We start from the raw sequence: 26705 nt of genomic DNA, 5'->3' as shown, positions 1-26705 counted from the left end.
CTGAGCTCAGGAATGCAAATGAAGGAGGATGCTAAGAAGCTTCCATGGGCAGGTAATAAACCAACTTCACCCCTTATAGCATCAACCTGCTTCTTCAGATAATCAAAGGTCTGAGCACCTTTGGATTGCCACACATAAGTTGAAACACTGTTCTTGATGTTTTGAAATATAACCCATCTGAGATTTGTTTCCTTATGCTCTGTGAACACAGCAACAAAATAAGAACAAGAGGCAATGAAAAGCAGTTGAAAATAAAAATAAACTTGCAGCCTTTGACAGTCAAGGGTTTAGAGCAGTGTCTGTTCAGCAAGATGCTTTTTAACAGACACATACCATAGAGAAAATCTGATAATTGAATTAAATGCATTCAGAACAAATACTTCAGCCACAGTTTGTCTAGATGTTGCAAATAAGACTTTGAAAGAAATTAAATGTGAATATTTAACAAAAAGTTCTACAGAAGCTGACATTTTCAAGATTAAGTTCTTGTCTGGTCTGTCGTGGATTAATTAGTCCTAATTATGTTTTCTGTATTTGCATAAAGGCAAAAACTCCAGACATAGAAATGATATTCATGGATGAACTATTACTAGGCCAGAAGCTGCCTGAAACCACAAGTCTTTTGCTGAAAAGACTTAGATTTCTTTCACAGAGAAGGAAGTTGTGCTTGGGAAAAGAAAAAAGCAAACGCCCCACAGAATTCTGCCTAAACCCTGTGTTTTTAAGATATTCATACAGCCAAATCCACTCCAAATGGGAATTGGACACCCAAATATCTTCAAGCACTAACTGATACTTCAGTACCTAAAACAGGAATAACCTGAAACACTAGGCCATTACCCTCCAACAAATAAAACTGAATCTGCACTCTCTTTAACAAGACTCTTATTGGATGACACAATCACAGCTGACAAGATATTTTTATGTCCTTCTGGGAAGACTGTAGAGGAAAGAGAAGGATATTAAGTAATATTAGATTGTCAGGGTTCAATCTACTCTCTACTATATCTCAGTAACATTTTCATACTCAGAGGGAAAAATATGTCAGTGTACCAGAAGAAAAAATCCTGCATAATCAAGTAATCTTTCTATGGACCAACTGGAAAAAACTACAAGAGTCAAAAAAAAATCTGGAAACAGTGTGTTGCAAAATGTGGAAGGTGTAAAGTTTCTGTAAGGAAGTCCTTTAATGTTAAATCTTTGTTACACTTTCAAGCCTAATCGACAAGAAGGGAGATTCAACCCATAAATGAGAGAGCAGCAAACAAGCTCTAAGTGATGTCCAGCTGTTAGAAAAACAAAGTTCTCATTGGTAAAATTGCCTAGGTAAGGTTTAGGGCTGGACATGCTTCAGTGATCTCAGACCTAGGAGGAAGTTAACAAACCTTGGGAAGAAGGATGCACCACTTATAGCGGGCCCAGAGAACGCAAAATGTATGGGTCACAAGGACATACAGCAGAAATTCCAAGATAAGAAAGAAACTAATAAAGCAACTCACCAATTGTGCTGAAATCAGCTTCGACTGGGTAAAAGATTATTTCAGCAGGGGCAGATCACAATCACCAAGCCTAGAAATCCACAGACCCAAAAGAAGAGAAAGCCTGAGCATACAGACTAATTCACAAAAGGAAGTGAGAGAATCATTAACCAACAGAAGAGGGAATACCAACTAATATGAGAATTGGGTGACTTGTAGCCAAAGTACACTAATTCCTTTGTTTGTTAAAATGTACAAATAGCAACAAGTTCTGACAGCTGGTGTGCTTGATTTGTGCAATACCAAAAGCACCCAAGGTTGGTCAACTCTGAAATAAATGTTCAATGTCTCTCTCTAGTGTGTAATGACTGGTTTGCTGCACACCAGGTAACAAATCTGATTTTTGTGGACAAGAGCTTTTCATGCTTGCATTGAGGGCTTAAACTACCAAAGGCTGAAGATGGAACAGACCCAGTCCTTCCTTTTGAATGCTGCACTGCCATCCAGAAGATGGACAGATACTGTATTTGCAGGGAATGCCCCAACAAAGGCAGGAATGATGAATCTGACTCCATATTCTCAAAAGGGTAATTTATTATTTTATGATACTATATCATATTAAAGAATACTATACTATATTAAAGAATACAGAAAAGATACTTACAGAAGGCTAAGAAGATAATAATGAAAACTCGTGACTCTTTCCAGAGTCCCAACACAGCTTGGCCCTGATTGGCCAAAGAGTGAAAACAACTCACACCAGAATCCAATGAAACAATCACCTGTGGGTAAACAATCTCCAAAGCAGCAAAACAGAGGAGAAGCAAATCAGATAATTATTGTTTTCCTTTTTCACTGAGGCTTCTCAGCTTCCCAGGAGAAAAATCCTGGGCAAAGAGGATTTTTTCAGAGAATGTGAATGCCAGACAGACACTTTATCAATAGTTTTCTAGACAACTAGCATATACACAGTAACCTCCCAATATAAGAAAATACTGGAAATGGATGTCAAGAAACACTAGAAATGTCAGCATTAGGGAATTTATTGATACGAAGGTTGAAAATGGAAAAAGATTTCTCTATGCATAATATTGCTCAAAGAACTAAAAGAGGAACAAGGAAATTTCACTTCAAAGTATGAGAAAACATTTAGTGTATGGACAAGAGGAACAAGAGCTAGGAGAGGAGTAAAAAAAGTATTTCAAAAGATGGAAGTTTGGTTTGGGCTTACTAATAATATTTCCTTAAAAGGTGAAGGAATAAGCACAGCTGAGTATTTTGCTTGCTATGTTTTGGATGAAAACTGGTTACATGAACACCCTTCTTGTTCTGTAGACTAGCTCCCTTAAAAATACTTATGATAACAAGATCAGCTAAGATAAAACACTAACAGCTGAAAAAAATTCAATAGTCTAATTGTGACCAACAATTCCAAGGGTTAAAAAAAAAAAAAGTGTTCCAAGAAAACAACTCTGAAATGTCTGAGATTCTCACTGAAGTGACAGCCTACACATTAAAGTAGGAAAAACTCTTTTGCTCTGTATTGAATCAGTGAAGCAGCTCCTCATCTTAGTGGGTGACTGTTTAAAAAACTTGAGTTTTTTATAAAGCTCCATATACAATATCAAATTTCTACCCAATGTTTTATTTCGGTTTAACACAGGTATAGTTTCTGGAATATCAAAATAAATTTTGAACCACTAGCCTCAAAAGTAGTACATGCTATTGGGGAGGCAATGCTAAGAGAGGAGGAAATATGGAAAACACCATCAGTGGAGGTGTAGGCTTTATAACTTGTGCACTTGCCAAAGTTACATTTGGGACTATTCTGGGACTTCAATGAAACATTTTTTAAAATTAAAAATAATACCTTAATACAAAAATAATAAATAAAATAATGCCTTAATATTAAAAATAATTGCCTTAAGAGGCAATAAATTACTTACATAGCCATCAATTATGAAAGGGGATATTGATTTACTTGTGCATATAGATGTTGGGTAAGGCACAAACTCTTACTGTGTCTTCTAGATAATGGAACAAAGAATTAACACTATACTATTGGCTGTACTGGTTTCAGTGCACTTAAAACAAAAAGTTTAGTAGAGAGAAGGCACTTCTCATTCTTCTGAGATAAAGAAACTTCTACTATCCAAAACTACAAAGAAAACCACCGCTGCAAAAACTTCCTAAGCAGTTTTTCCCCCATCTCCCAGAACATCAGATGGTAGCACCCTCATCAAGCAAGAGATGCCAATTGAAGAGTCTGCAAAAAGCAAGATCAGAAAACTGCAATTTTGTTGTGAGCAGCTTACTGTGAAAATGCAGGTGCTCCTGCAGCAGCCCAGAGAGGCATCAACAGGTCTCTGCAATGAACACCAGTCAAAAAGGCCAATGCAGATTGTAAAACTGCTTAAGTGAGCAACTGCTAAGACAGTGAAGCTAAAATGATGGAAAATGAATGATCTAAAGAATGAGGAAATTACAGGAGCAGTTCTTAGTCTCAGGAGGTCAGCCTACCCTCTCCATTTTTCATTATTTCTCTTTCCCTCTTGGAACAGTTTGCTCACTGCTAACATGCAGCTGGCTACCAATATACATAAACCCTACTATTGTGGTGGCATCCCAAAGCACCTCTACACTTAGTGTGCTGCAAGGATTTCTATAAGAAGCCTTTGCATATCCAAAGTTATTTTTCAGGAAATTTGGCCCTCATTCCTGGACTTCCAACAACCAACTTAAGCTGAAATGCCTGCTCCTTAACACTTGAGACTTTTTTGCACAGACAGAACTACTTCTGACATCTGAGAAAAATCCACTGAATAGAGCTGCAGGATTTGGCTAATTGTAAGCAGAGGTTCCTATTTTGGCTTTCTGGACACTAGTCTGTAAAATTCTGTTTTCCAGTGGCTTATAAAACTTAAACCATCAAAGCTTCTATTTTCCATGCTGGAGCATCTGCTGCAGGCTGGTTCCTGTCCCCACTAGCCTGATCTAAGGGAAAGCTACCCTTGTAAGGCACCCAGAGCAAATTTGGTTTGTCCCAAGTGAAGGAGGCTTCAGAGTCTCCTATGTGTGAACACACTGAGGACACACAAAGGACAAGTAAGTCTGCATACAGCAACACTGACATTTGGGGCAGAGAACAAGACTTTTCTTGCCATTACTGACACTACCAAGCAGGAGATATTATACCTCCCAGCCAGGAGACAGCAACTACACCTTCAGTATTCTTCATGCTGATAGCTAAAAAGGGGAAAAGGCCTGGCAGGAAGACAAAGAGACAGCTATTTTCACTCATCTCTTCTTCCATATGCATTACAAAACAGCCTTTAATTACATGATAACATATTTTCTACAGGACCTGTAAATAATTTATTTCATAGGCTTTATTCTGGGAATAAATTGAGAAAGCGGTGGACTATTATCTGCAGGACTCCTACCTCATTTGTTGCTAAAGCTGGATGATAAATGAGTCAGGGAATTATAGAGAGAAAAAAAACCCCTAGGCTCATAGCAAATACATGTATTAATTTTAAAAAGCTATTTTTTACATGTTTCTAGGGCAATGGGAGAATTAAGTGTTTCACTTATCTAGAGTTCTGTTTACTGTTTAGACATTCATCTCTCTTCTGTAGAGATTAATCTAAAGTAACAGATTGCTTTAAATCTGTGAATTCCTTCCTCTGGATCCACATGTAGTCCATGCTATTGAATGGAATTGGAGGAGGAAGAAGGACCATGCACACTAGCCAAGCAACAACCACCAAGGAGAAAAAACAGACTTCAGGACTAGCAACACAACAGTGAAGACTTTTGCAGAGGAATATGCATAGTTAGATGCACATTCTTGCCTGGTTGCAGCAGCCACAGTCTGTGCTGCTACCTGTGTTTAGGACTGTGTGAATCAAGGCTAATGCCCAGCTGCCATTTAAGATGCCAAGTCAGATGCACAACAGTACCATGCACTCAAAGGTATCAGAATCACACAGCAATAAACTCCTAAATATACTGCTAAAACCACCAGCAGAATGAAATGGTTCCAGCATTTCACATCACACTATCATTAGAAACAGCTTGTTTGTGAGGCAGATTTAAATTTGGGGTTCATCTAAACTGTTGATGTTGGAATGCTTCTTTCCCATCCCATAGCCAAATCCAGAAAGAAACTTACATTTTTTTCTCTCTCTTAATACTTCTCTGCTGATCCTTTGGGAGAAACAGTTTTTAGGATATATTTCTTCTTCTTTCAGGAATCTCCATTGATTTCAATTTAGACCACCTTCCTGGCACAAGATAATTAATAGGAAAGCAGAACAAATGCCCAGGAGGAATTGTTGAACAAGTGGCATCTGAGCTGTAGAAAGGATTTCAAAAGCAACCATTCTGACTCCCTTTCATTTGAAAACCACCCACAAGCTCCAGTGATGCATTAAAGCTAAGCATGGCCTGAATAATCTACAAATGCAGGGCCCCACTTGGAAGGAGGAGGAGGGTAGTGAAATATTTGGCAATATGGATACTCCTAGACACTGGAGAGCCTCTTTTGAAATGCACAGCCTTATCAACCAAACAGTACAACCTGCCTTAATCAGTGATTGGTGAGCTCAGAAACTGTAGCCCCCAGTTGTGCTTCTCTTATGGCCCAGCTGGTGACAAGTGGGAAAAAGTGTTTAAAATTGAAACAAAAAACAATCAGTAGCATTAGGCATCTCTTCATCACAACTTCCTAGCAGAAAGTCAAAGTTAAAAGTGCTCAGTCCACCACAAAGGCACCACAAGCAGCTATTGCATCTGCAAGAGAAAAAGGAGATTTCTTCATCAGATGAACACAGGTGGCAGAAGGACTTGAAAGCAGACAATTATTCCTTTTGAAATCTACTTTTGACTGCTGCACTAAGCCTTCCTCAGGTGGCTGGGACCCTTTCAATTCTGCTTCTATTAGGAAAAGAGCTACAGTAGATAAGTAGCACCAGTTCCCAGTTCAGTACCTTTTTCATGCTCTGACAACATCAAGCCAAGGCTGAGACAAACAAATTACTTAAGTAATACTCATCACTTAATAATGATATCTGTTCAGTCATATTGTATGAAAAACCAATGTCTCTAAGGTAAAACAAATCATATTTGGATAATCTCTGTCCAAACTCAAATTCCAAAGGAGAAATTTTCTGACCAGAATAGATGATGTTTTAACTACAACCACTGCTGGTAACTGCTACACTTGGGAAATAAATACATAATACACAAGGCCAGGTGTAATAAAACAAATCCTAATAAAATTGAGAGCTAAGCTTGACATTACTCATCATTGCTCATGCTGTAGGTAAATAATGTGAAAGGACCAAGAGCAGTAAACACTCCCTTGTTATCAGACAACTTTCTTAAAAAAGATTAAAAAAAACAAACTTATTAAATTTTCATGTACTGAAACTCAGTTATAAATCTACAGAAGTGATTAATCATGAGAAAAAAATGTTAAAAGAAGGAGTTATAAATAGGAACTGCATATCATTGCCACTGGTGTTTCAACTGCAATAATCAGTGAAGCAATTAGTAGAATTGGCCTGGTGAAGACCTCTATGTCCAAAAGCCTCTTTGCCTTCTCACCTGTATTACCTGAGAAAATAAGATACTGCCTCTCTCAGAAACTGATCTTTTACATCTCTAAAATACCAAGGATACAAATTTAAGAAAATAAATATGTTTTACAGGCTTTAGCTAAATTTCTCAAACATTCTAGATATACTGTCAGTTGAAAAAGATGGTTGAAAAATGCACTGAAAAATAAGTGCATTAAATCTCAATGTACATAATCACTTTGCAGTGCATTACATCTGTGAATTGTTGTTTAGAAGTGTTTTTGTCAGAACAGTTACTCAGGTTCTTCAGGACTTGCTCCTAAAGCAATGTTTTGGCATTCTCATAAACTTATTTTAGTGGATGCAAACAGAAATGAAATTCAAGATATTGCAAATCATTTTCCCTTAAAATATCTGAATTACATCCAAATTAAGCATGCAGAAGAATTTGATTATTGTATCTGCAGTGACATCTAGTGCAAGAAATCCAAACCACAGTTAAACAGGCTTTTTAGAGAAAAGATGCTATTTTCATTTATTGAGTGATTACTGATCAAGATAAACAAGAATAATTAACATCATCCCTCTTAAAACTTTTATAATATCTTTTCCTCTGCACAGCACACACAAGCCAGCTGAAGGCAATTCTATGAAACATAAAAGGTTAATAAGAGACTACTTAATGTGAATGTGCATTTTTCTTTTCCATACAAATCCAGTTTGATAAATTAACATATATTACATAATTGCTGGAGGACAAACTATTATTGAGAAAGCCAATATCCCTAGGAATAGAGTTGCTACTCTATTTATTCTATGAACTTTTCTAACTGAAAACAAAGCAGCAACATCTGACTTAAATTCTTTCTGCCAGCTTCATAGCTGTGCAATCCTGTGTTAATTTTGCAGAGATTTTTAAACCTCTTAAAAGGTTTAAAGCATCAGGCAGATGACATAGCTTTTAGAAAGGAAACAAAACCTGGAAGCATGCAGTAAGAGTTTTCTAATACAAACAGATGATAAAAGAAGTTATAAAATATCAAATAAGGTTCATTCAAGTCGAAGTACAGATGTAGTTCTCCCTTTAGAAATAGACCAATATGCTTCAACCACTGCCAACAACAGAGATTATAACCAAAATGCAACACCAATATGCCTAACTAACAACAAGTTTACAAAAATTATTCACGTACTGAAAAAGAAAAAACCTTAGAAACAATTCCTGCCAAACATACAAATAAACACACATGCCAAAGCTGTAAATGGTTTACATGCACATCATGTACACATTGTTTTATATACAGATGCACACCAGTCTTGTAACACCAGTTTTTTCATTTGACCTGTAAATAGAACCAATTTTAGAATCTGTTCTCCACAGACATGTGAGGAAAGGTCTTTAAAACTCACATGCACTTCTAAAGGGCAGGATTAAAGCAAATTTACTTCTTAGAAGTCCTAGAGTTTGTTCTTCAGAAGCCCAAGAGCTTCTACAACTCCTCTACCCTGCTGCCATCAAAAGTGGAAGTAGACAGGAGAATTTTAGGTGAAAGCAGAAGGTGCTAATTGACAGCACTTCTCACCTGAGGAGGGAGCTTGTTAAAGCAAAGATATGAAAGAATGTAGAAAACAAATGCTCATCAAAGGGCAATACACTGGGGTAGAACATAACACAGATGAGAAGAGGAAAAGCAGACAAGTGGGTCACAGTTAACAGGGAGTAACAACAAGGCATAAAACAGCAAAATGGTGATGTATGCCCAGCCTTTCAGGCAGAAGAACTGAGAAAACAGTGTTTCAATACCACTCAGCAAATGTGGATTAAAGATTATCTGGCTATGAAAATAAATGTAGACAAATGCAACATTTATATAGAACACAACAAAGTGTTCTTGACAGAGTTCACTATGGTATCCAAGCCACCATGGAAAGCAAGTTGTTAAAATATATTTGCTTGTGTCACCCTAATCTACACCTTGTAAAGAGCAACACAGCTGCTCTGAGTTTTGGTCTCCTACTGTCTTTACTGCAGACAGCCAAGATTCCTAAAGAATCTGGGACAAAGTTTAATCAACTGCCTTGAACCCAAAAGTGGAATATAAGGTATATTCATACACTCAAATATCATCCTATGAGAGTGCAGTTCATACAGAAGCTGCAAGAATCATGCTGAAAAAGCTCAGTACTAGAAAATCAGAAATTACAGTTTCTGTGTTGAAGTCCTTTAGATTCAAGTATTTAACAAATGCAGCTTTCCCTTGTTTATATGTATTGTTCAGTTAACACCTACTCTGATTCTGTAATTTATGTGCATGAATCAGTGCATTTCCAGCATAGAGCTTTCAAAACTTCCCACATAATGTTCACTTCCACAGCTGACCAAAATTCACAAATGCTGCATGTGACAATGGACTTCCCAATCCACATGTGAATAGAGAATTAATCAAGTTTCACGTATGTATAATTGCTTCAAAACAACAAAAAGAAAGAAAATTCCCCTTCTTAGATGAGTCTGTCCACCAAAATAATTGGTATCAATCTGTATTTATTCATCATGGCAAATCAAGGGTATTTCATTTTCCCCAAAAAGAGGCATGATATAAACAAACAGTAGATGTTAATGCTTGAAGATAAGCAGTTTACATACAGTTTTCTTCCTCATGTAGGAACAACCATTGTTAAGACATAAATATGCACAATTAAGCAGTAGTCAAACAAACAGCACAAAAAAGACAAAGAATAATCAATAAATCATCAATAAACAGTCTTCAATTACATATTTGCACACCATGTGGTAAAGTGCTGCAGCAGAATTATTGATGCAGGAGAGGTGGTGTCACTAAATCAACAGCACAAAGCCAGCTGAAGTAGTGACTAGTTAAACTATTGAATACAGGAATTAGAGACACACACACACAGAAAACCCCTTGGCCTTTAATAGACTCTGATGATAGATCCCTCTGTATCCTTTGAGATCGACACACAAAGCTAATGACATGGTTAGAATCAAACAACAGGATAAGCAAATAAAAGGGAACTTTAAATCTACTTCAAACTAAAAATAAGTTAAAAAGAGCATTTAAATACCTTTACACTAACTACAAATGACATACATTAGAAAGGCAACAGCTCAAAGTCATACCAATTCCTACACAAACAGAAAAAGGAAGAGAAATATAAAAAAAAGTTGGGAAGAAAAATCAGCAGAGAATTATATAAAGGAGCGCACATTTTAAAAAGATTAATCTAAAAGCTGCTAAATGTTAGAAAAAAACCTGAAACATGCACAAAGGATGACAAAAAAAAGGTGAGACATTAAAAGAAAAGATCTCTAGGAGAATGACAACATATGCAGTCAAATAAAGCAGCCACATCAAAAGAAGTTTCATACCAATTCATTAAATTATCAATTAAGAGAAAAAAATCAAAAGTTGGCTAGGTTACCCTAACATCTTAGATCCCTGATTGATCTTCAGCAGAACAGTACAAAAAGGACTAAACTAAGAAAAAGAGCAAACAGGATTTCTTCCCTCCTCCTCTTCTTTTTGGGAATGTATATGAAAGAACTTTAGAAGAAGGCAAAAAAAATTCACACAAAGATCCAATGAGCTTGAGATGAAAGCTGAATGCTCCAGTTAAGTGCTGAGGTTGCAAGACATCTGAAGACAGAAGCAATGTAAAGCAACACTGTTCTGTAAATCTGTGCAATCCTTTGGTGACATTTAAAGAAATAACCCAAAGCCTGTGGACTTCAAACCAAACACTATCACTATTTGGGCTCTGATGCAGTATTTTACCCAATGGTGAAGCATCATCCACATATTTATTAAATTTATGAAGCATTCAAATATCCTTGCTGTTATAAAAAACAAGGATGGGTGACAGAATGTTGAACTAAGCAAGGTTAGAGTGTCAGTTTGTATTACAGTGAGAAGATCAAGGATGAAAACAAACATCACTACTATAAGCAATGCTTGGCACTTCAGGCAGATCAACACCAAGAACCTGCCATGCTACACAATAAAGAATCCTTCATATAGAGTCAGCACAAAATTAAACCCTGATGGATGAAGTGTCCTAGGCCTGGAATACAGAAAATGAGAAGATTTGGGCTTTAGGTGTGAGTTGACAATAATTCAGTGTCCAGAGGAGCCACCACCCACAGAATCCTCCAAAAGGATTCTTCCAAAAGCACAAAAGAAAAAGAGCATATGATCAGTGCTACAACCCCCAGCCCAAGATATGCCAAATCTATCATCAACACAATGAAAGACTACACAAGATGTTCACAGCTCACAGTGGCATTCAGCCACTGCACACTACACCAAATCAAAACTGACAACATTTGGAGATAGGGTAGTTCAACATACTCAGTCTAAAGATGGAGAAACATAACTTCAGGTTAACTATGCACAAATGTCAGAGGGGACAAAAGTTACCAAGAGAAATAAGGAAGAATGCTGGGATGCAGATGTCAGCTGCACATATGGTACAGTGCTGACTAGAAAAATTGAATTTTAAGCTGCCAAATACTTTTTATCAAAAACCTGCCTTCACATGGATTTTTCTGTTCCTTGGTACTTTCTAGCTGGAGAGTGTTTTCCATTCTCTATGAATTATCTTCAAGGTAGCATTTAGATGCTGCTGGTCTAATTTTAAACAGGGCTCCAAATAACTGGCAAGGGTAAAAAAATTTAAGCAACATCCTCCTTGCAAAACACTGTTTATCTGTCAGGCATCTTTGCCTGATGAAAGCACTGTATTCACTGAAAGCCAGGTAACTTTTTCCAGCAGTTTTCTGTTGATCTAGTGGAAGACACCAGCATGCCCTGTGAGTCTTACTTGCATTTTACAAGGCTTATGCAAAATCCTTTCAATTATTTTCGATTTAAACATTAACAGATTTCCCCATCAGCCTGTGAGAACAATTCAAAATCATGTGAACTTTAATATTTAGAACTTGTGAACTTTAATATTTAGAACTTAGTACAAAAAAGCATAACTATATACAATAAAGTATGGACTCCCATTCAGCTACAAACAAGTGCACTTGCATCTTGCAGGCATATGGCTGTAAGATTTGGAGGAAAAAGTGTTAGAAAGTGAAAAGCAAATGGTTTTTAATTCTCCAAGCCTGTTGCAGGTCAGGAGCTGGAAGGCACCAACTATCTCAGGATAGCAAAGCCAGGGGGAGGCAAAGGAAAGAAGGTCTTAAATATAATACAAACATGAAGTTCTAAGTACCTTAATAAAGAATGTCCTGGAAGTTACTGAATTATGGCATGGGGAAACTGGGAGGTGTGACTTCAGTGATGTGGACATACAAAGACAGTCTCACTTCCTAGAGTGCCAAGACAATCTGGTTTTACAAATCACAACGTGCACTGTCTCTGTGTGCAAGGGAGGGACGTAAATGACAAAACAAAAACCCCAGTGAACTCACAGAGAACCCATAACAAAAAACCCACTGCTCTCTGAAGTTTAAAATCTGCTCTCCAGTGACTCAGCCTGGCAAACTTCCAAAAAGCCCTTTCCCACTCATATGCTGTTAGTGACTTCACAAATCATTAAACAAAAAGTGAATAAAAATATGGATACCTTCAGTGAAATGGTGTAAAATAGAACAGTACAACTAAGAAATCTGTTGCAGATTTTCAGGGTGTTTGGGACAAAGTTTAATCAACTGCCTTTAACCCAAAAGTGGAATATAAGGTATATTCATACACTCAAATATTATTCTATGAGAGTTGAATAGAAGCTGCAATATGTTGAATATAGAAGCTGCAAGAATCATGCTGAAAAAGCTCAGTACTAGAAAATCAGAAATTACAGTTTCTGTGTTGAAGTCCTTTAGATTCAAGTATTTAACAAATGCAGCTTTCCCTTGTTTATGTGTATTGTTCAGTTAACACCCCCTCTCATTCTGTAATTTATGTGCATGAATCGGTGCATTTCCAACATAGAGCTTTCAAAACTTCCCACATAATGTTCACTTCCACAGCTGACCAAAATTCACAAATGCTACATGTGACAATGGACTTCCCAATCCACATGTGAATAAAGAGAGAATTAACAGTTTTATGTATGTATAGATGCTTCAAAACAACCAAATAACATAAAGATATAGCCAAAGCATTTCTGATGAATATGCAATTGATAATTCCCAGCTCAGTATCCAGCTAGACATTAAACAGTCCATTCTCTCATGCCAACTGCTAAGTACTCACCAACCCTGCTCTATTCTCTCTGCTATATGTGCTTTACTTTTATTTTTAAGCACAGAACCATTCAACTCATGTGGAAGTCAGATCAAAGACAGTGGTGGACTTGAAGAAAAAAAATTTAAGAAATCAACAAGTGATACAAGAAAAAAAGTTTGAGATCAGTGATACAGAGAATTAAAAAATGACTTCTAAATGCTTGCTTGAATTGCATTACAAACAAGTTGTGTTCTGCAAATCCTGAAAGCTTAAGCTTCATTTTCAAAGATTTTATTTAACAGAACAGTTAAACCATTTTGCAACAAAAATATTAGTTAATATGTTAAAAAACAAATTGTGGGAATTAGTCCTTTGTGTATGTGTGCATGCATACATGTGCTTGTACAAACACATGGAATCATCAAGTAGCCTGTTAAAATATAACCTCAGACTGCCACCTCAATCATGCACAAAATGCCAATACAAAATCTCACCAGGACAATGGAAAATCCGTATCTAAAATGCACTACATCCACTGAGACACCCAATGCAAGATAAGAAGTGATTATTCACAGGTCTTGGTGATACCACACAAATACCAAGGATATGAGGGATCCACTTGTCCCTGGCCCAGAGTTTCTGCATTTTTAATTCAATAAAACCATTCAGCAATTTAAAGATTTGTTAGAGAGAAACTGTTTTGCACTGTGGGGTCACTATGGTGAATAACACAAGGAGCTGAACCAAAGATGATGACTTAAATAACTTTTTTAAGGAAAGTACTAAGGCTAGGTCAAATGCCAAGGGGAACATTTATTTATTTGCCTTACTTTCAGAATATCTTGAGTTTCATTCCACTTGTTAGTCCATTCTTTGGTCAGTTCTTGTACCTATGAAAGAAAACAAATTTTGAAGAAAATCACATCTCTTCCAAAGTTCTTGATAAATGCATTCTCAAAGAAGTATTTGTGTAATTCTTTGTGAAGTTTAATACTTCAGCAGATAGAAGTGCACCTGATGCTACTGCAATAATTGCCATATCTACAATACTTCTCCCTCAAAACCCAAAATTCTTATTTACACTGTAAGATGAAAAGAAATTCTGGGATAATTACTTCAAATAATTATCTACCTTCAAACAGTTTCATAAAGTGCTTTAATCCTACAAAGTTTACTGATCCCTTAGCTACAACAGGACAGCTCCTTTCCCATGGCACAGGCAGGCATGTTAAGGCAAAAATCCCCTCTAGATGATGGCATGCAGAGGAAGAGCCAGACCAGCAGGCTGCAGGAGTGAAAATCTGCTGCAACTTAGAAACCACCCACTTCATTGTCATCAGCACAGAAGTGAGAAGATGCTTGCAAAGGCATTGCAGACAGGGAGAGTGCTGGATATAAAATCATTTAGGTTGGAAAACAACTTAAGATCATCAAGTCCAACTGCTAACCCAGCACTGCCAAGCCCTCTGAACACATCCCTCTGAAGTGCCACATTTACAGGTCTTTTAAATATCTCTGGAGATGGCGAATCAATCCTTTTCCTGGGCAGCTTTTTCCAATATTTGACAACCTTTCCATTAAGGAATTTTTCCTAACATACAACCTAAACCTCCCCTGAAGAACCTAAGGCCATTTCTTTTAGTCCTATTGCCTTTTATCTGGGAGAAAACTGAGCCCCACCTGGCTACAGCCTCCTTACAGGTAGTTGTAGAAAGTGAGGTTATCCCTGAACCTCCCTTTTTCCAGGTTAAACAACCACTCCCTCCCTCACACCTGTGCCTCAGATACTTCCCCAACTCTCACTGTCCTTCTCTGGACTCACTCCAGTGAGCACCTGAGTGTCCTTTTTGAAATGAGGGGACCAGAACTGAACGCAGCACTCGAGGGGTGGCCCCAGCAGTGCCAAGTACAGAGGAAGAATCACTCCCTGCTCCTGCTGGCCACACTATTGCTGGCACAGCCAGGTGCCACTGGCTTTCTTGGCTTCTTGGGCACAAGAACTCATCTTTAGCTGCTGTTAACCAGCACCCCCAGGTGCTTTTCCACTGGGCACATTTCAGTTCCTTTTCCTCCAGGCTCTGGTGCTGCCTGGTGTTGTGAACCAAGGGCAGGACTGTGGGAACCCAGGAAATTCCTCGGGCTGCCCTGGAGGACTCGAGACCCTGCCTAGGGGCTCAGAGACCTCGGCACAGAGCCCAAGACCCCTGTGCCTTTGATTTAGCCCTTGGAAAAAACAATTACCAACCTTTATATGAAGAACTACGAGTCAAGAAAGTTAAGTAGAATAATAGTTTGTCACAGGGTGAAAAATAGATTTTTGAAGTTTTTAGAATGGGGGCTCGGGGTCCCAAGATGGAGGAATTTGGGCATGCCTTCTTCCTTTTTCTTTCTTCTTCCTAGCCTCCATCTTCTAGGTGATGGTGGCACTTTTGGATTGGTTAAGAGTAGAGACACACTGTCTAACATAGGTGATAGGTATTGGGAAGTTATTGTAAATAATAAATAATAATACACATAGTTTTTAGTATAAAAAGATAACACCACCCCAGGGGCAGACAGTGTGCCTCAACCCAACCTGCCAGACACACCTACAGCAGGTCAGAGAAAGAAAGAATGGTATAGATAAGAAACAATAAACAACCTTGAGAACAAGAATAGAACAGTTCTGACTCCTCCTTTGGCTGCCAGGCTGGAAAAAGAGACTTTTAATGCATCTTGAGGTCACTGTGAGCAGCAGAGATTCCGAGACAGGACCTGGCACTTCACCTTACTGAACCCAACACCGTTGGTCCCTGCTTATGAATCCAGTCTGGCCAGATCCCTCTGCAGAGCCTTCCTACCCTCATGCAGATCAACACCCACACACCTTAGGGCCATCTGCAGCCCCACTGAGGGTGCACTTGCTCCCCTCGTGCAGATCAAAGGTATTAAACAGGGCTAGCCCAAATACTGAGCCCTGGGGAACACCACTGGGGACTGGCTGCCAAATGGATTTAACTCCACCACTTTTCTTGGTTCAGCCATCCAGAGATTTTTCTGAAACAATGCACCTGTGCAAACCATGAACAGACAGTTCTACCAAGGGAATGCTGTGGGAGATAGCATCAAAGGCTTTCCTAAAGTCCAGGTAATATTCACAGCCTTTTCCTCATCCACAAACCAGGTCATCCTCTCATAGAAAGAGATGATGTTTGCCACATTAACATTCTCTGAAAAATCCCTTCGCCCAGGATTTCTCTCCTGGGAAGGTGAGAAGCCTCAGAGAAAAAGGAAAACAATTCTTATCTCATTTGCTTCTCCTGTGTTGTGCTCACATGTGGAATGTGTTTGGAGATTGTTTACCCACAGGTGATTGTTTCACTGGTTTCATGTGAATTGTTTTGACTCAATGGCCAGTCAGGGCCAAGCTGTGTTGGGACTCTGGAAAGAGTCACAAGTTTTCATTATTATCTTTTTAGCATTCAGTAAGTGTCCTTTCTGTATTCTTTAGTATAGTTTAGTATTCTTAAATATAATATAGTATCATAAAATAATAAATTAGCCTTCTGAGAACATGGAGTCAGATTCCTCCCTGCCACGAGGGTCCCAGCAAATACAATAATGTTGGTCAAGCAGGATCTGCCTTTCCTGAACCCACGCTGATGGGGCCTGATTCCCCTGGCTGTTCTCTACATGCTGTGTGACTGGACTGAAGATGACCCACTCCATGACCTTCCCCCAAACTGAGGTCAGAATGCTCAGGATTTGTCCTTTCTTTCCTGATCAAGCACTCATCCACCTCTTTAGGTAACTTTCATATAATGCCATTGCACAAAGAGAAGCCATCGTTGCAGTTGCTCCAAACATCTCCCCATTTGCCACCTGCAGCTGTTTTTTTTTTTGGTCTGTGCAGATGATCTCCAAATTAATCCATGACAGCTACAGAAACTTCTCTCATCTCTACCTGCATCTCAAGATTTCAACAAAGACAAGTAGGCACACTTTTCAATGCATTACTGTAATTCCTAGTGCTGCTAACTGGAACATTAAAACGAAATAAATTTCAAAATATTAAAGAAAAACATGAAGGAAGTCTATCACAGCTCTATTCACCATACCAGAACAATTTGTATTGCTCAGAAATACTTCATTTCATTTTTAATTAAATCTTTCAAATGAAGTGTTTTTAAATTAAACTACTCCAAATTATTCTTATATAAAGAAAATCAACTCATTAAAAAAAGTCACCATATACTTGTCAGGCAATATAAATATGGTGATAAAGTTTTTTAATCTGTACAAACAAATTAGTTATTGCACTCATTCAATCATAAAAAAGCTACAACCACTGCAATATCTACCAAGAATTCTTAGTAATTATGTCTGTTGTAATTATCATGAATAGTAATCACATAACCTTTTAATATGGCTGAGAAAGGTAATAAAATACACTTGATAAACACCCCAAAGAGCAGGGCCAACACTTCTGAACACCATAAGCAATGGTTACTGTCAGAACATGAATAACATACTCTAATTAGCCCATAGTCAGCAATTTACATTACTGAGCTACTCTTAGATAAAAGCTTTTTGTTTATACTCAAAAAGACTAAGGATATAAGTAAAACAGGATTCTGAAGGCAAGAATAAATGTTCTAATTCTAAAGGTTGAAGCAGTACCAGTGTAAACCTGACCATTTAAACCACCTAAGGAGCTAGTTTTTTTTAAGCCATCATATCTACATATGATTGGCATCTTTTTGGCAGTATTCAGAACTAAATATCTGCTGCCAGGTATTTGAATACTTCCAAATATTTCCCTATTGCCTCTTCCAAAGTATGACTTTTACTCTTTTTTTTTAACCAATTTACAACAGCTTTCAAAGCAAGCTAATACACAGGAAAGAATTAACACAGAATGATACAATAAAGAATGAAAGACTGCTAGTCAGAGAAATGATAGTACCATTATATCTAGATTCTTCTGGATCCTATGAGTTATCCAAACTGTCTGGAAATTTTTTCCAGCATCTACATTTGGCTGGATTATTGAAAAAACTTGGTGAAAAGCACACTGTGAAGTACACCTAGACCTAAGACCCTCCCCCAAAAAATAGCTAATTAGGCACTTAATAGATTTGTACACACCAGATTTAAATACTGAAGTTTTCTAAAAACCTACCCCACACAAGTTATAAATTACTTCAAAGCATAGAAGAGGTGACCATTCTCCCCATAATATTTTGCTGTTTTTTCTACACCCTGAATATTTCTTACTGTGATTACTTGCTACTTTTTACTGTCATTTAGTGACTTTTCCCTCTCTAGGCTATTTACAAACATACTTTCTTAGTAAGGCAGGCTGTCAGGGAACAAGTCTTTTAATTTCATTTTCATAAACAGAACTACTACATAAACATAAAAGATGTATTTTGTTCTTAGTTACAATGTTATATTAGTAGGATAACAAAATTATTAATTCACACACTTACTTTTTTTTTTAAGCACCAAGGCAATGCTCCTGGTTGGAAAAAGCTTAGTTGCACATAAAAAAAATCCTGAAAATTATGAGTACGCCTGCATCCAGACCACCCACCTTTCCTTTTCTTTGATGTTTAAAAACTGCTTTATGAAATTTTAACTCACCCTTGCTTCATTCTGTTGAAGCTTTTCTTCCATACTTAAAGCTGTTGGAGAATCCAAGAGTGCAATCTAAAACCATGAAGAGTAAACATCAGTTCAAAAAGAAAACAGACACAATTTCTGGGGGAACCAAATGAAACTGAACTGTTCAACTTTTCTGAGTTCTTAGCATAAACTTCCTTGAACTTTAATATATATCATTTTACCTTGAAATATTATAAACAGAATAATCAAAATCCTGTCAAAGCAGGTATTTCAAATTGGCTTGAAAGTACTATTTTCACTCACTCATACACATAGCCACACACAGAGAAACCAGACACATTTATAACTGGTAACTCCTAGTACAGCTTTCTTTATATTTTAAAAAACATGACATTTTACTATGCATGAATAGTTGTCCATTTTGCTTTAATATTTATGGATACTGCTTTATCTATAATAACTATATCTTAACATAACTGGCTTTAGAAGAGGAAAATTACTAAAGAACAAAAACACACAGGCAGTACTCATTGTATGAGCCTTCTACACTGAATCCAGCACCACATTTTGGTAAGCAGTATCTTCAGACCTACAGAAGCATTTGCAATACAGTGCTCTGATGATACAAAGGAAACAGGAAATAAATTATGCAGAGATTTATACCATTGTGCATATGTAATACACCACCTGCTGTTTTACCAACCATCACAAATTCAATAAACTTAAGTTCTCTACTGTCTCCCACACAGCCATCTACCACATCCTACCACTGAACCAGATTTATTTTGCAATAACCACTATTTTACAGCTTGAAACTATGTCAAAGCATTCAAACTTCAAGGGGGTCCAAATTACATGTACTTTGCTAACTCTAAATCAAATCATATTTTGAAAATAATAGGTTTCCCCTCCTAAAGAATATGAAAAAACCACAAGTAAATCAATCCCATAAAGAGTTTTTTAACTGTTTGTAACAAAGCAGAGCTCTCTGCTCCAATCATCTACAATAGCTATTTCTGCTTCCATCCCCTTTTTCAGCAAATTTTTTATAGCATGAAATCCAGCTGAAGTCTTTCTCTTCTAACAATGGTCCATACTGAACTGACATTTCACACTGCACAGACCATCTAAAACAGAATTACATAATTCTAGAAACAAATCTGAAGTAGTTCTTCAGATACTTCCAAACTATATTCACTCAAGTATGAAACCTAGCAGATCTAAATGACATTATGCAGAAGAGACAACTGGCCTGAACCAATTGGATATTCTTTATTGTTACTTTGGTTTCACCACCCTGGGAACACAGGAGAAACTAAACTTAATTAAACCTGTGCAGTGACTCTTTCCAGTAGATCATACTGACCAAGGAAGAAAGAGAATCATGTAAAAGTGAAGCAGAGCATTTTTGTTTTCTTTCTGAAAATATTTTTTACATGTTTAGAATGTTATGGTGCCTTCTAATGTACTGCACAGCCAAACACAAATAAAATGTATTGTTTAAATCCATTCATACTCTACATTTTTATATTTATGCATCTTGAATCCTTTAAACTTTCTTTTAAGATACTACACAAAGTACATCAGGACATTCAGGACAGACCCAGAAGGTTCCTGCTCAGGCTCCTTATGCTACCTGTTCCACAGCACACCACAATCCAGCTCAGATTATGCTATAAGAAACCTAAAAGCTTTGGGAAGAGAATTTTTCCTCCCTTATGTTAAAAGAGGCAATCTGCTGGCCATATGGAAAATGATTCCATCAGGAAACTAATATTCATTCGTAGCCTCATCGAGCTTGTTTACTCAAATCAATATAATGAAAGATAATTACATTCTAGAAATAGATGTTATAACTCAAGGAAAATTACACATCAATTCCAAGTCAAGCTAACCTGATTCCCTTGAGCAAGCAGGGCTTTCAGTCGGGCTATTTCAGCTCTCAGCTCACGGATCAGTTTGACGTTGGGATCCTCATTAATTGTGGGCTTGTTGATGATGTTTTTGGCTCTATTTGCATAGCGAAGTGTACTCAAAGTTTCTCCATAATTGACATCAGCAGGTGAAATAGCTAAGGATGTGAAATCAGAAGCAGTTTATCTAGCACCATATGTTGCATTTACTGAAGTTAGTTTATATCTTAAAAGTCAGATAAATTTAATGTGGGTGAAGAGACAGAAATATATCATTTACCAGTATGGACACAATTTGTTCCAACTCTTCACCAATTTCATGCCACTATAACTTTGCATAAGTAAACACTGTATGAGGTAAGTGTATTAGGATAATCAGGTCTAACAACCAAGTGTTGCAAAGAAATCTTGCTGTCAATTTATTTAACATTTACATTTCCCTGGTGAACATAAATGTCCTATATGAATACTTCACAGGTTTTCTTGCAATTTTGTACAAGATCAGTTGAGAAAACAGTGAATATTTTTTCAGTATCAGTGTAATCATTGAAAAGAAAAGACATTCCAGGTAAAACACAGTAGGGAAATTAAACAGCATTAAAACAAAAAATAACCAGACAGGAGAACCAAAACAAGAGAAGAGCTTCTACAATTGACAAACCTAGCTGTTCTCTGGAGCTGTAGGCATCTGGCAGCACAGAGAACTGTCAGCTGTCTGATGCATCAAGAAAAACCAGTATTATTTTTCAAGCAACCTAACCAGGAAAAACAATGCAATTTAAATGCAAGTGCTAATGCTATCCTTCCCTTAATTTTCCTAACAATATATATGATGTTCCAAATTAAAAAGATAATTAAGGCATCCAAATAGATGTGTGGAAACACAGAAGAAAAAAACCATCCAGAAATCTTAACGATCAAACTGAAAAAGAGATCCAGAGAATCAGACAATGAAAACACCTGCAAAACTAATTAAGCAACTAAAATAATCTGTCCTTTCTCATTCTCTCAAAAACAATTTTTTGTTTGGTGGTAGAAACTCTCTGATCTACAGGAGATGCACTTTGAAACAACCTATAATTCCCCTAGCTCACACTCTCCCTTCCCTGTTTTATCTACACTGTTTCCTCTCCACTACTCAGTAATTCTTTTTCTGGAAGGATGTTAAAATATGTTACAGAAATACGACAAATCCTAATCAGACATATTTTCTACAGCCTTTCCTACAGTTTAAAGTGATCTTCCTGCATTTTTTTTGTGCTTACCTATAGAAAAGGCAGGACAAATGTGTGTGGACAGCTTGCTGGGCTGTTAGGGACTTCTACCACATTACCAGTAGAGTTACTGCTGTAGAAAAGATCAACCAACAGGGCTCTGCCTAGCAGAAGCATCACTAACAGATGAGGAAACAGTTGAGAAAGAGCTGGGTACTGTAATCATTAGTACAGGCACTGAAAGCTCACTGTGTTTCTAAAACTTCTCTTTCCAAGCCCTCTGTCAAAAAAAACAAAAAGCCCAAAAATATGGAACTGCAAGAAAGCAGCAAGAACAAAGCTGCCAGCACAGCTTTACTTAAAGAGCCAGAAAACCAAAGCAGAGTCTGGTCCACAATCATCTACTGGCACTACTATGTATGATTCTCCCGAGGAAAACAAATGGCACGGATTCCAAAAACATCCCCAAAATCCTACAACAAAGGAACTGCTATCCAGAGAATCTGACTGGTTCTGAAGAACCAGAACCTGATCTGATACATTTTATTCCCTCCATTCTGCTATCCCACATTCCCAAAAGGGGAGGGCAACCAGTTAAGAACGCATTTCACTTAAGCAGGAAAGAGTGAGAGAAATTTCAGAGCTGCTCTTCTCCTCACATGCAGCTGGACAGGCTTGACAAGAGGGCCCACAGGGACCTACTGAGGGTCAATAAGTCCAGGTGCAAGGTGCTGCACCTGTGTCAGGGCAATCCTACAGAGGAGCACAGACTGGGGAAAAGAACTCATTGCAAGCAGCCCTGCAGAAAAGAACTTAGGGGTTCTTTTTGGTGGGTGAACATGGACCAGCAGTCTGAGCTTAAGGCCCAGAAAGCCTGCCACATGCTGGGCTGGTAGATGGTTTTAAGCTACAAGTGAAGTGATTTAGATCAGATATTAGGACAAAATTCTTTATCCAGTGTCAGAACTCAGGACACCCCTCTGGCTGTCCTGGATGGCCAAGACCCCTGCCAGGGGACTCAGAAACCCTGGCACAGAGCCCAAGATGCCTGTGGTTTTGAATATGACCCATGAAGCAAACTACCAACCTTATATGAAGATCTGCAAGCCACGACAGTTTAAGTAGAATGATAGTGAATTTATTATGGGGTGAAAAAATAGATTTTCAGGCTTTTTAGAATGGGGGTTCAGGGGGCAAGATGGAGGAATCTGGGCATGTCCAGCCTTTCTCCTTCTTCTTGGCCTCCATCTTCTACTGTGATGTTGGCACTTTTAGATTGGTTTAGAGGAGAAGCTCACTGTCTAACATAGGTGATAGGTATTGGAAAGCAATTGTAAATATTGTCCATGTAGTTTTAGTATAAAAAGATAACACCACCCCGAGAGCAGGCAGAGTGCCTCAGACTGTCTTGCTGAGCAGATCTCAGCTGGACAGGAGAAAGAATTTTATAGATAAGGAACAATAAACAACCTTGAGACCAAGAACTGAAGAGCTCTGACTCCTTCCTCAAGCACCAGGCTGGGAAAAGAGACTTTCTAACATTTCTCAGGGTCACTGTGAGCAGCGAGAGACCCCAAGAATCCAGAAGGTGGTGAGGCACTGAGACAGGGAAGTGCTAAGGCCTGAACAACAGGCCCTGAGCCAAAGCTGACATAGAGATGAACCTTCCAACCAAATGTCATACATATATTTGGTAATTAGCAGAGTATTGTTATATATATATACGTTCATTTATTGGCAAAACATGTATTCACCTTTACATATCTAGAAACTGGGTAAGGGTACATCTGGCCTAATTAGGGGAGGTATTACAATCAAAGACAACTCCCTTGGTTCCTCCTTGAGCCTATGGCAGTCTTTGAGAAAAAGCCAACAGGAGAATGAAATTAGAAATCACGTCCACTTGTTTGTTTAACAGTATAAAACCTGGGCCACTGCCATAGCAAAGTGGGGGAGCCTCATGGCTTGAGGGGGACACACCACAGGAGCTCCCAATTTCCAGGTGTGGTTCTCCCGTCCTTTGCTGTGACAGCTTCCCCCACAACTGATGTCTCTCAGACTTGGATGATGCATCTTTTTTAGGGTAACCTGGTGATGTATCTTTCTTAATCACTATAGACATTCTTTCGTAGTAATTATTAGGTGCTCTTCTTAGCTTATCTTTTTGTAATTCTTAGCTAATTATTATGTGCGCTTTGTTTAGCTTATCCTTTTGTGATTGTTTCAGTTTTACATTATAGTAAATATAGTTCCTTGATTTGGTGTCTGTGTCTCTGACCCTACCCGAGGTGGATGGAGCTCTGAGCGCCCTGGTCTAGTGAAAGGTGACCCTGTCCATGGCAGGAGGGATGGAGCTAAACAATCTTTAAGGTCCCTTCCAACCCAAACCATTCCATGATTTCCAACTTCCAAAATCCTCACGTCCCCTTAAACATCATCCTGGCTTCACTTCGGTTTTTTTGGGAATGGAATTCCCATTCCAATTTGTTGACAAACCTGCAATACACATGGTAGGGTTTTAAACTAAGTGATCCTTGCAGACCTTCCTATGGGCAAAAAGAAAACTGTGAGAGTTTTCAAGACAACTGATCATACTTAAATTTAGACAAGAAGTTAAAATGTTGTGTGCTTTTAGAAGGTTAGGTAAAAGTGACCATCTTCCCCACAGGATGTCAAAACAGATCAGGTTGCTACTAATGCAACAAAAAAACACCAGCTTGGAACAGCAACTGATTCACACACCATTACAGAGCAGATGCACAAAGCTTTAGTTATGTGTGCAGAGAGTAAGTAAAAACCAGAATGTTATTAGAAAGCTCAGAAAGAAAGAAATCACTAGTATGTTTAAACCATGTTGTGCCTTAACAAAACATCTGGAATCCAAATATTACATCCATCCTATTAAGCATGAACTATTCAGAATTCAAAAAGAGTAAATTAAAAACACTTACTGGCAATCATTATAGTTTTGGAGTTTCCTCCTAGGCTATCTTTCAATAGCCAGGTCAACACTGAGTCCCTGTAAGGCACAAATACTTGTTTCTTCTTTGAAAGAGGATTTGTTGCATCCTGAGATAAATCAGCTGTGATGAGAAGATAGAAAAAAAATTAAAATTAGATCTTTTCATTCATTTTCAAAAATGTGATAGGCCATTATTTGTGTAAATAAACAAAGGTATATAATGATTAAAAACACCTCAAGACAGACAAGCACAAAAACCAGAGACTCACCTAAGGCAGAAATTACATTTCCCAGAGTAACTAGGGATTTGTTAATATTCCCTCCTTCCTTTAATCTAACCCCTGTGGCACCAGTGGCATCTGCTCTCTCACTTCCAGCAAGATCTACCAAATGAATCTTGCTAACAGTTTCACAAGGCATTTCAGAATCAAATTTAGCCTAAAGAAAAAATAAAGCAAAGAAAAGTATGTTAAGCTAATAAATACTGCACTTTTACTGAATCAAATTTAGTGGCTTTTTTCATGACATGACTGAATTTAACTTGGTTACAATAGGAGATCTTGAGAAGACAAGTGTATTAAAGATGCCACTGAAAGACATTTGATAATGAATAGTTGCCTAACTCCCATATCATTTCTTTAAATTGTAATATTTGCAACTTTTTTAGCCATTTACAGACAAGCTATGACACTGTGAGTTGTAATTTACATGATGCAGTGAACATGTGCTGCACTCATTTCATTAAGCTTACAATATTTGAATTATATTTATATGTTGCTTTCAATAAGTTACAGTATGCCCAGATAAATTTACACTCAATTTCTCCCCCACCTCCAAGTTCTCTTCATCTAGCAGGTCATCCATGGGCTTTCTAAAAAGCCCCCAAAAACAACAACAAAGAGCATTAGAAGTCATTAGAAAAGGAGTTTGCTACATATAAGCAAACAGATCACTATGCTCTAAAGAAACCTAGTGAAACAAAACTGCACCTTAGGTTTAAAAAAACTCTTGGAGGAGTTTTGTTTTGTTACCTGAGTGAAGTTGATTGTGAAAATGGCATGTGACCTGCTACTAACATCATTCATTCCAGTGGCAGCCGTCGTCCTATTTATATTTCCTGCATCCATAAGTTCCTCAACATCAGTATAATTTTGGACTAAATGTTTAGACAAGTCTGAAGAAAAGCAGAGTGTTACAGTATGCTCATATATGTCCTTAATTTTCTTTACAAAAAGATTCAAATTACCCTCATGACTGCAAAGTATTGCTGTAATTAGTGTTTATTGTTATACTTGTTCATCACCTAAGGAAAGGAATGAGACTTCATATGAACACTGGAGAACTTACACATTTGCAGTAAAAAAGAAAAAAGTACACAATCGTATTAATATTGTTGTTGTTATTATGTGGAATGACATGAGCATAATTGCACAAGAGACATGAATGTTCTCTGGTAGAGAACAGATTAGGACAATTAGATCCTGATAGGTTTTCATTTCACCTAAATATCTAAGATTTATAAATTATAGTCAACTATTAAAACCAATTGAGTCTCTTAACATTACTTAAAAATGTGTTATAAGTTCACTGATAAAAAACCCTGTAATAATATTTGGACTAGGACAGCAAGTAGAGATGCAAAACTAAAGCTATTCCTTCAATGCTTTTTACTAAAGTAAAGCACTGCATCCATCACAATTAATATTTCAAAAGATAAAATGCCCTATACAATTAGACACTACATTTTAG

The 26705-nt window shown here is 37.6% G+C and overlaps 1 protein-coding gene across 1 annotated transcript in view; it reads right to left on the bottom strand.

The window, feature by feature from the left end:
• KIF16B (kinesin family member 16B) overlaps positions 1–26705 on the bottom strand; it is a 139339-nt gene that overhangs the window by 84721 nt on the left and 27913 nt on the right. The window contains exons 7-12 of the mRNA XM_066547784.1: positions 25988–26130; positions 25226–25394; positions 24946–25077; positions 20763–20938; positions 18886–18951; positions 14091–14150 (exon numbers count right to left, since the gene is read on the bottom strand). Coding sequence (XP_066403881.1) covers positions 14091–14150; positions 18886–18951; positions 20763–20938; positions 24946–25077; positions 25226–25394; positions 25988–26130 — 746 coding nt within the window. The remainder of the gene's footprint in view (positions 1–14090; positions 14151–18885; positions 18952–20762; positions 20939–24945; positions 25078–25225; positions 25395–25987; positions 26131–26705) is intronic.

Source organism: Molothrus aeneus, chromosome 3 (genome assembly GCF_037042795.1).
Source record: "Molothrus aeneus isolate 106 chromosome 3, BPBGC_Maene_1.0, whole genome shotgun sequence".
Classification (NCBI taxonomy): Eukaryota; Metazoa; Chordata; class Aves; order Passeriformes; family Icteridae; genus Molothrus; species Molothrus aeneus.
The sequence above is the reverse complement of the archived record's forward strand: the minus strand, read 5'-3'. Positions and strand labels throughout refer to the sequence as shown.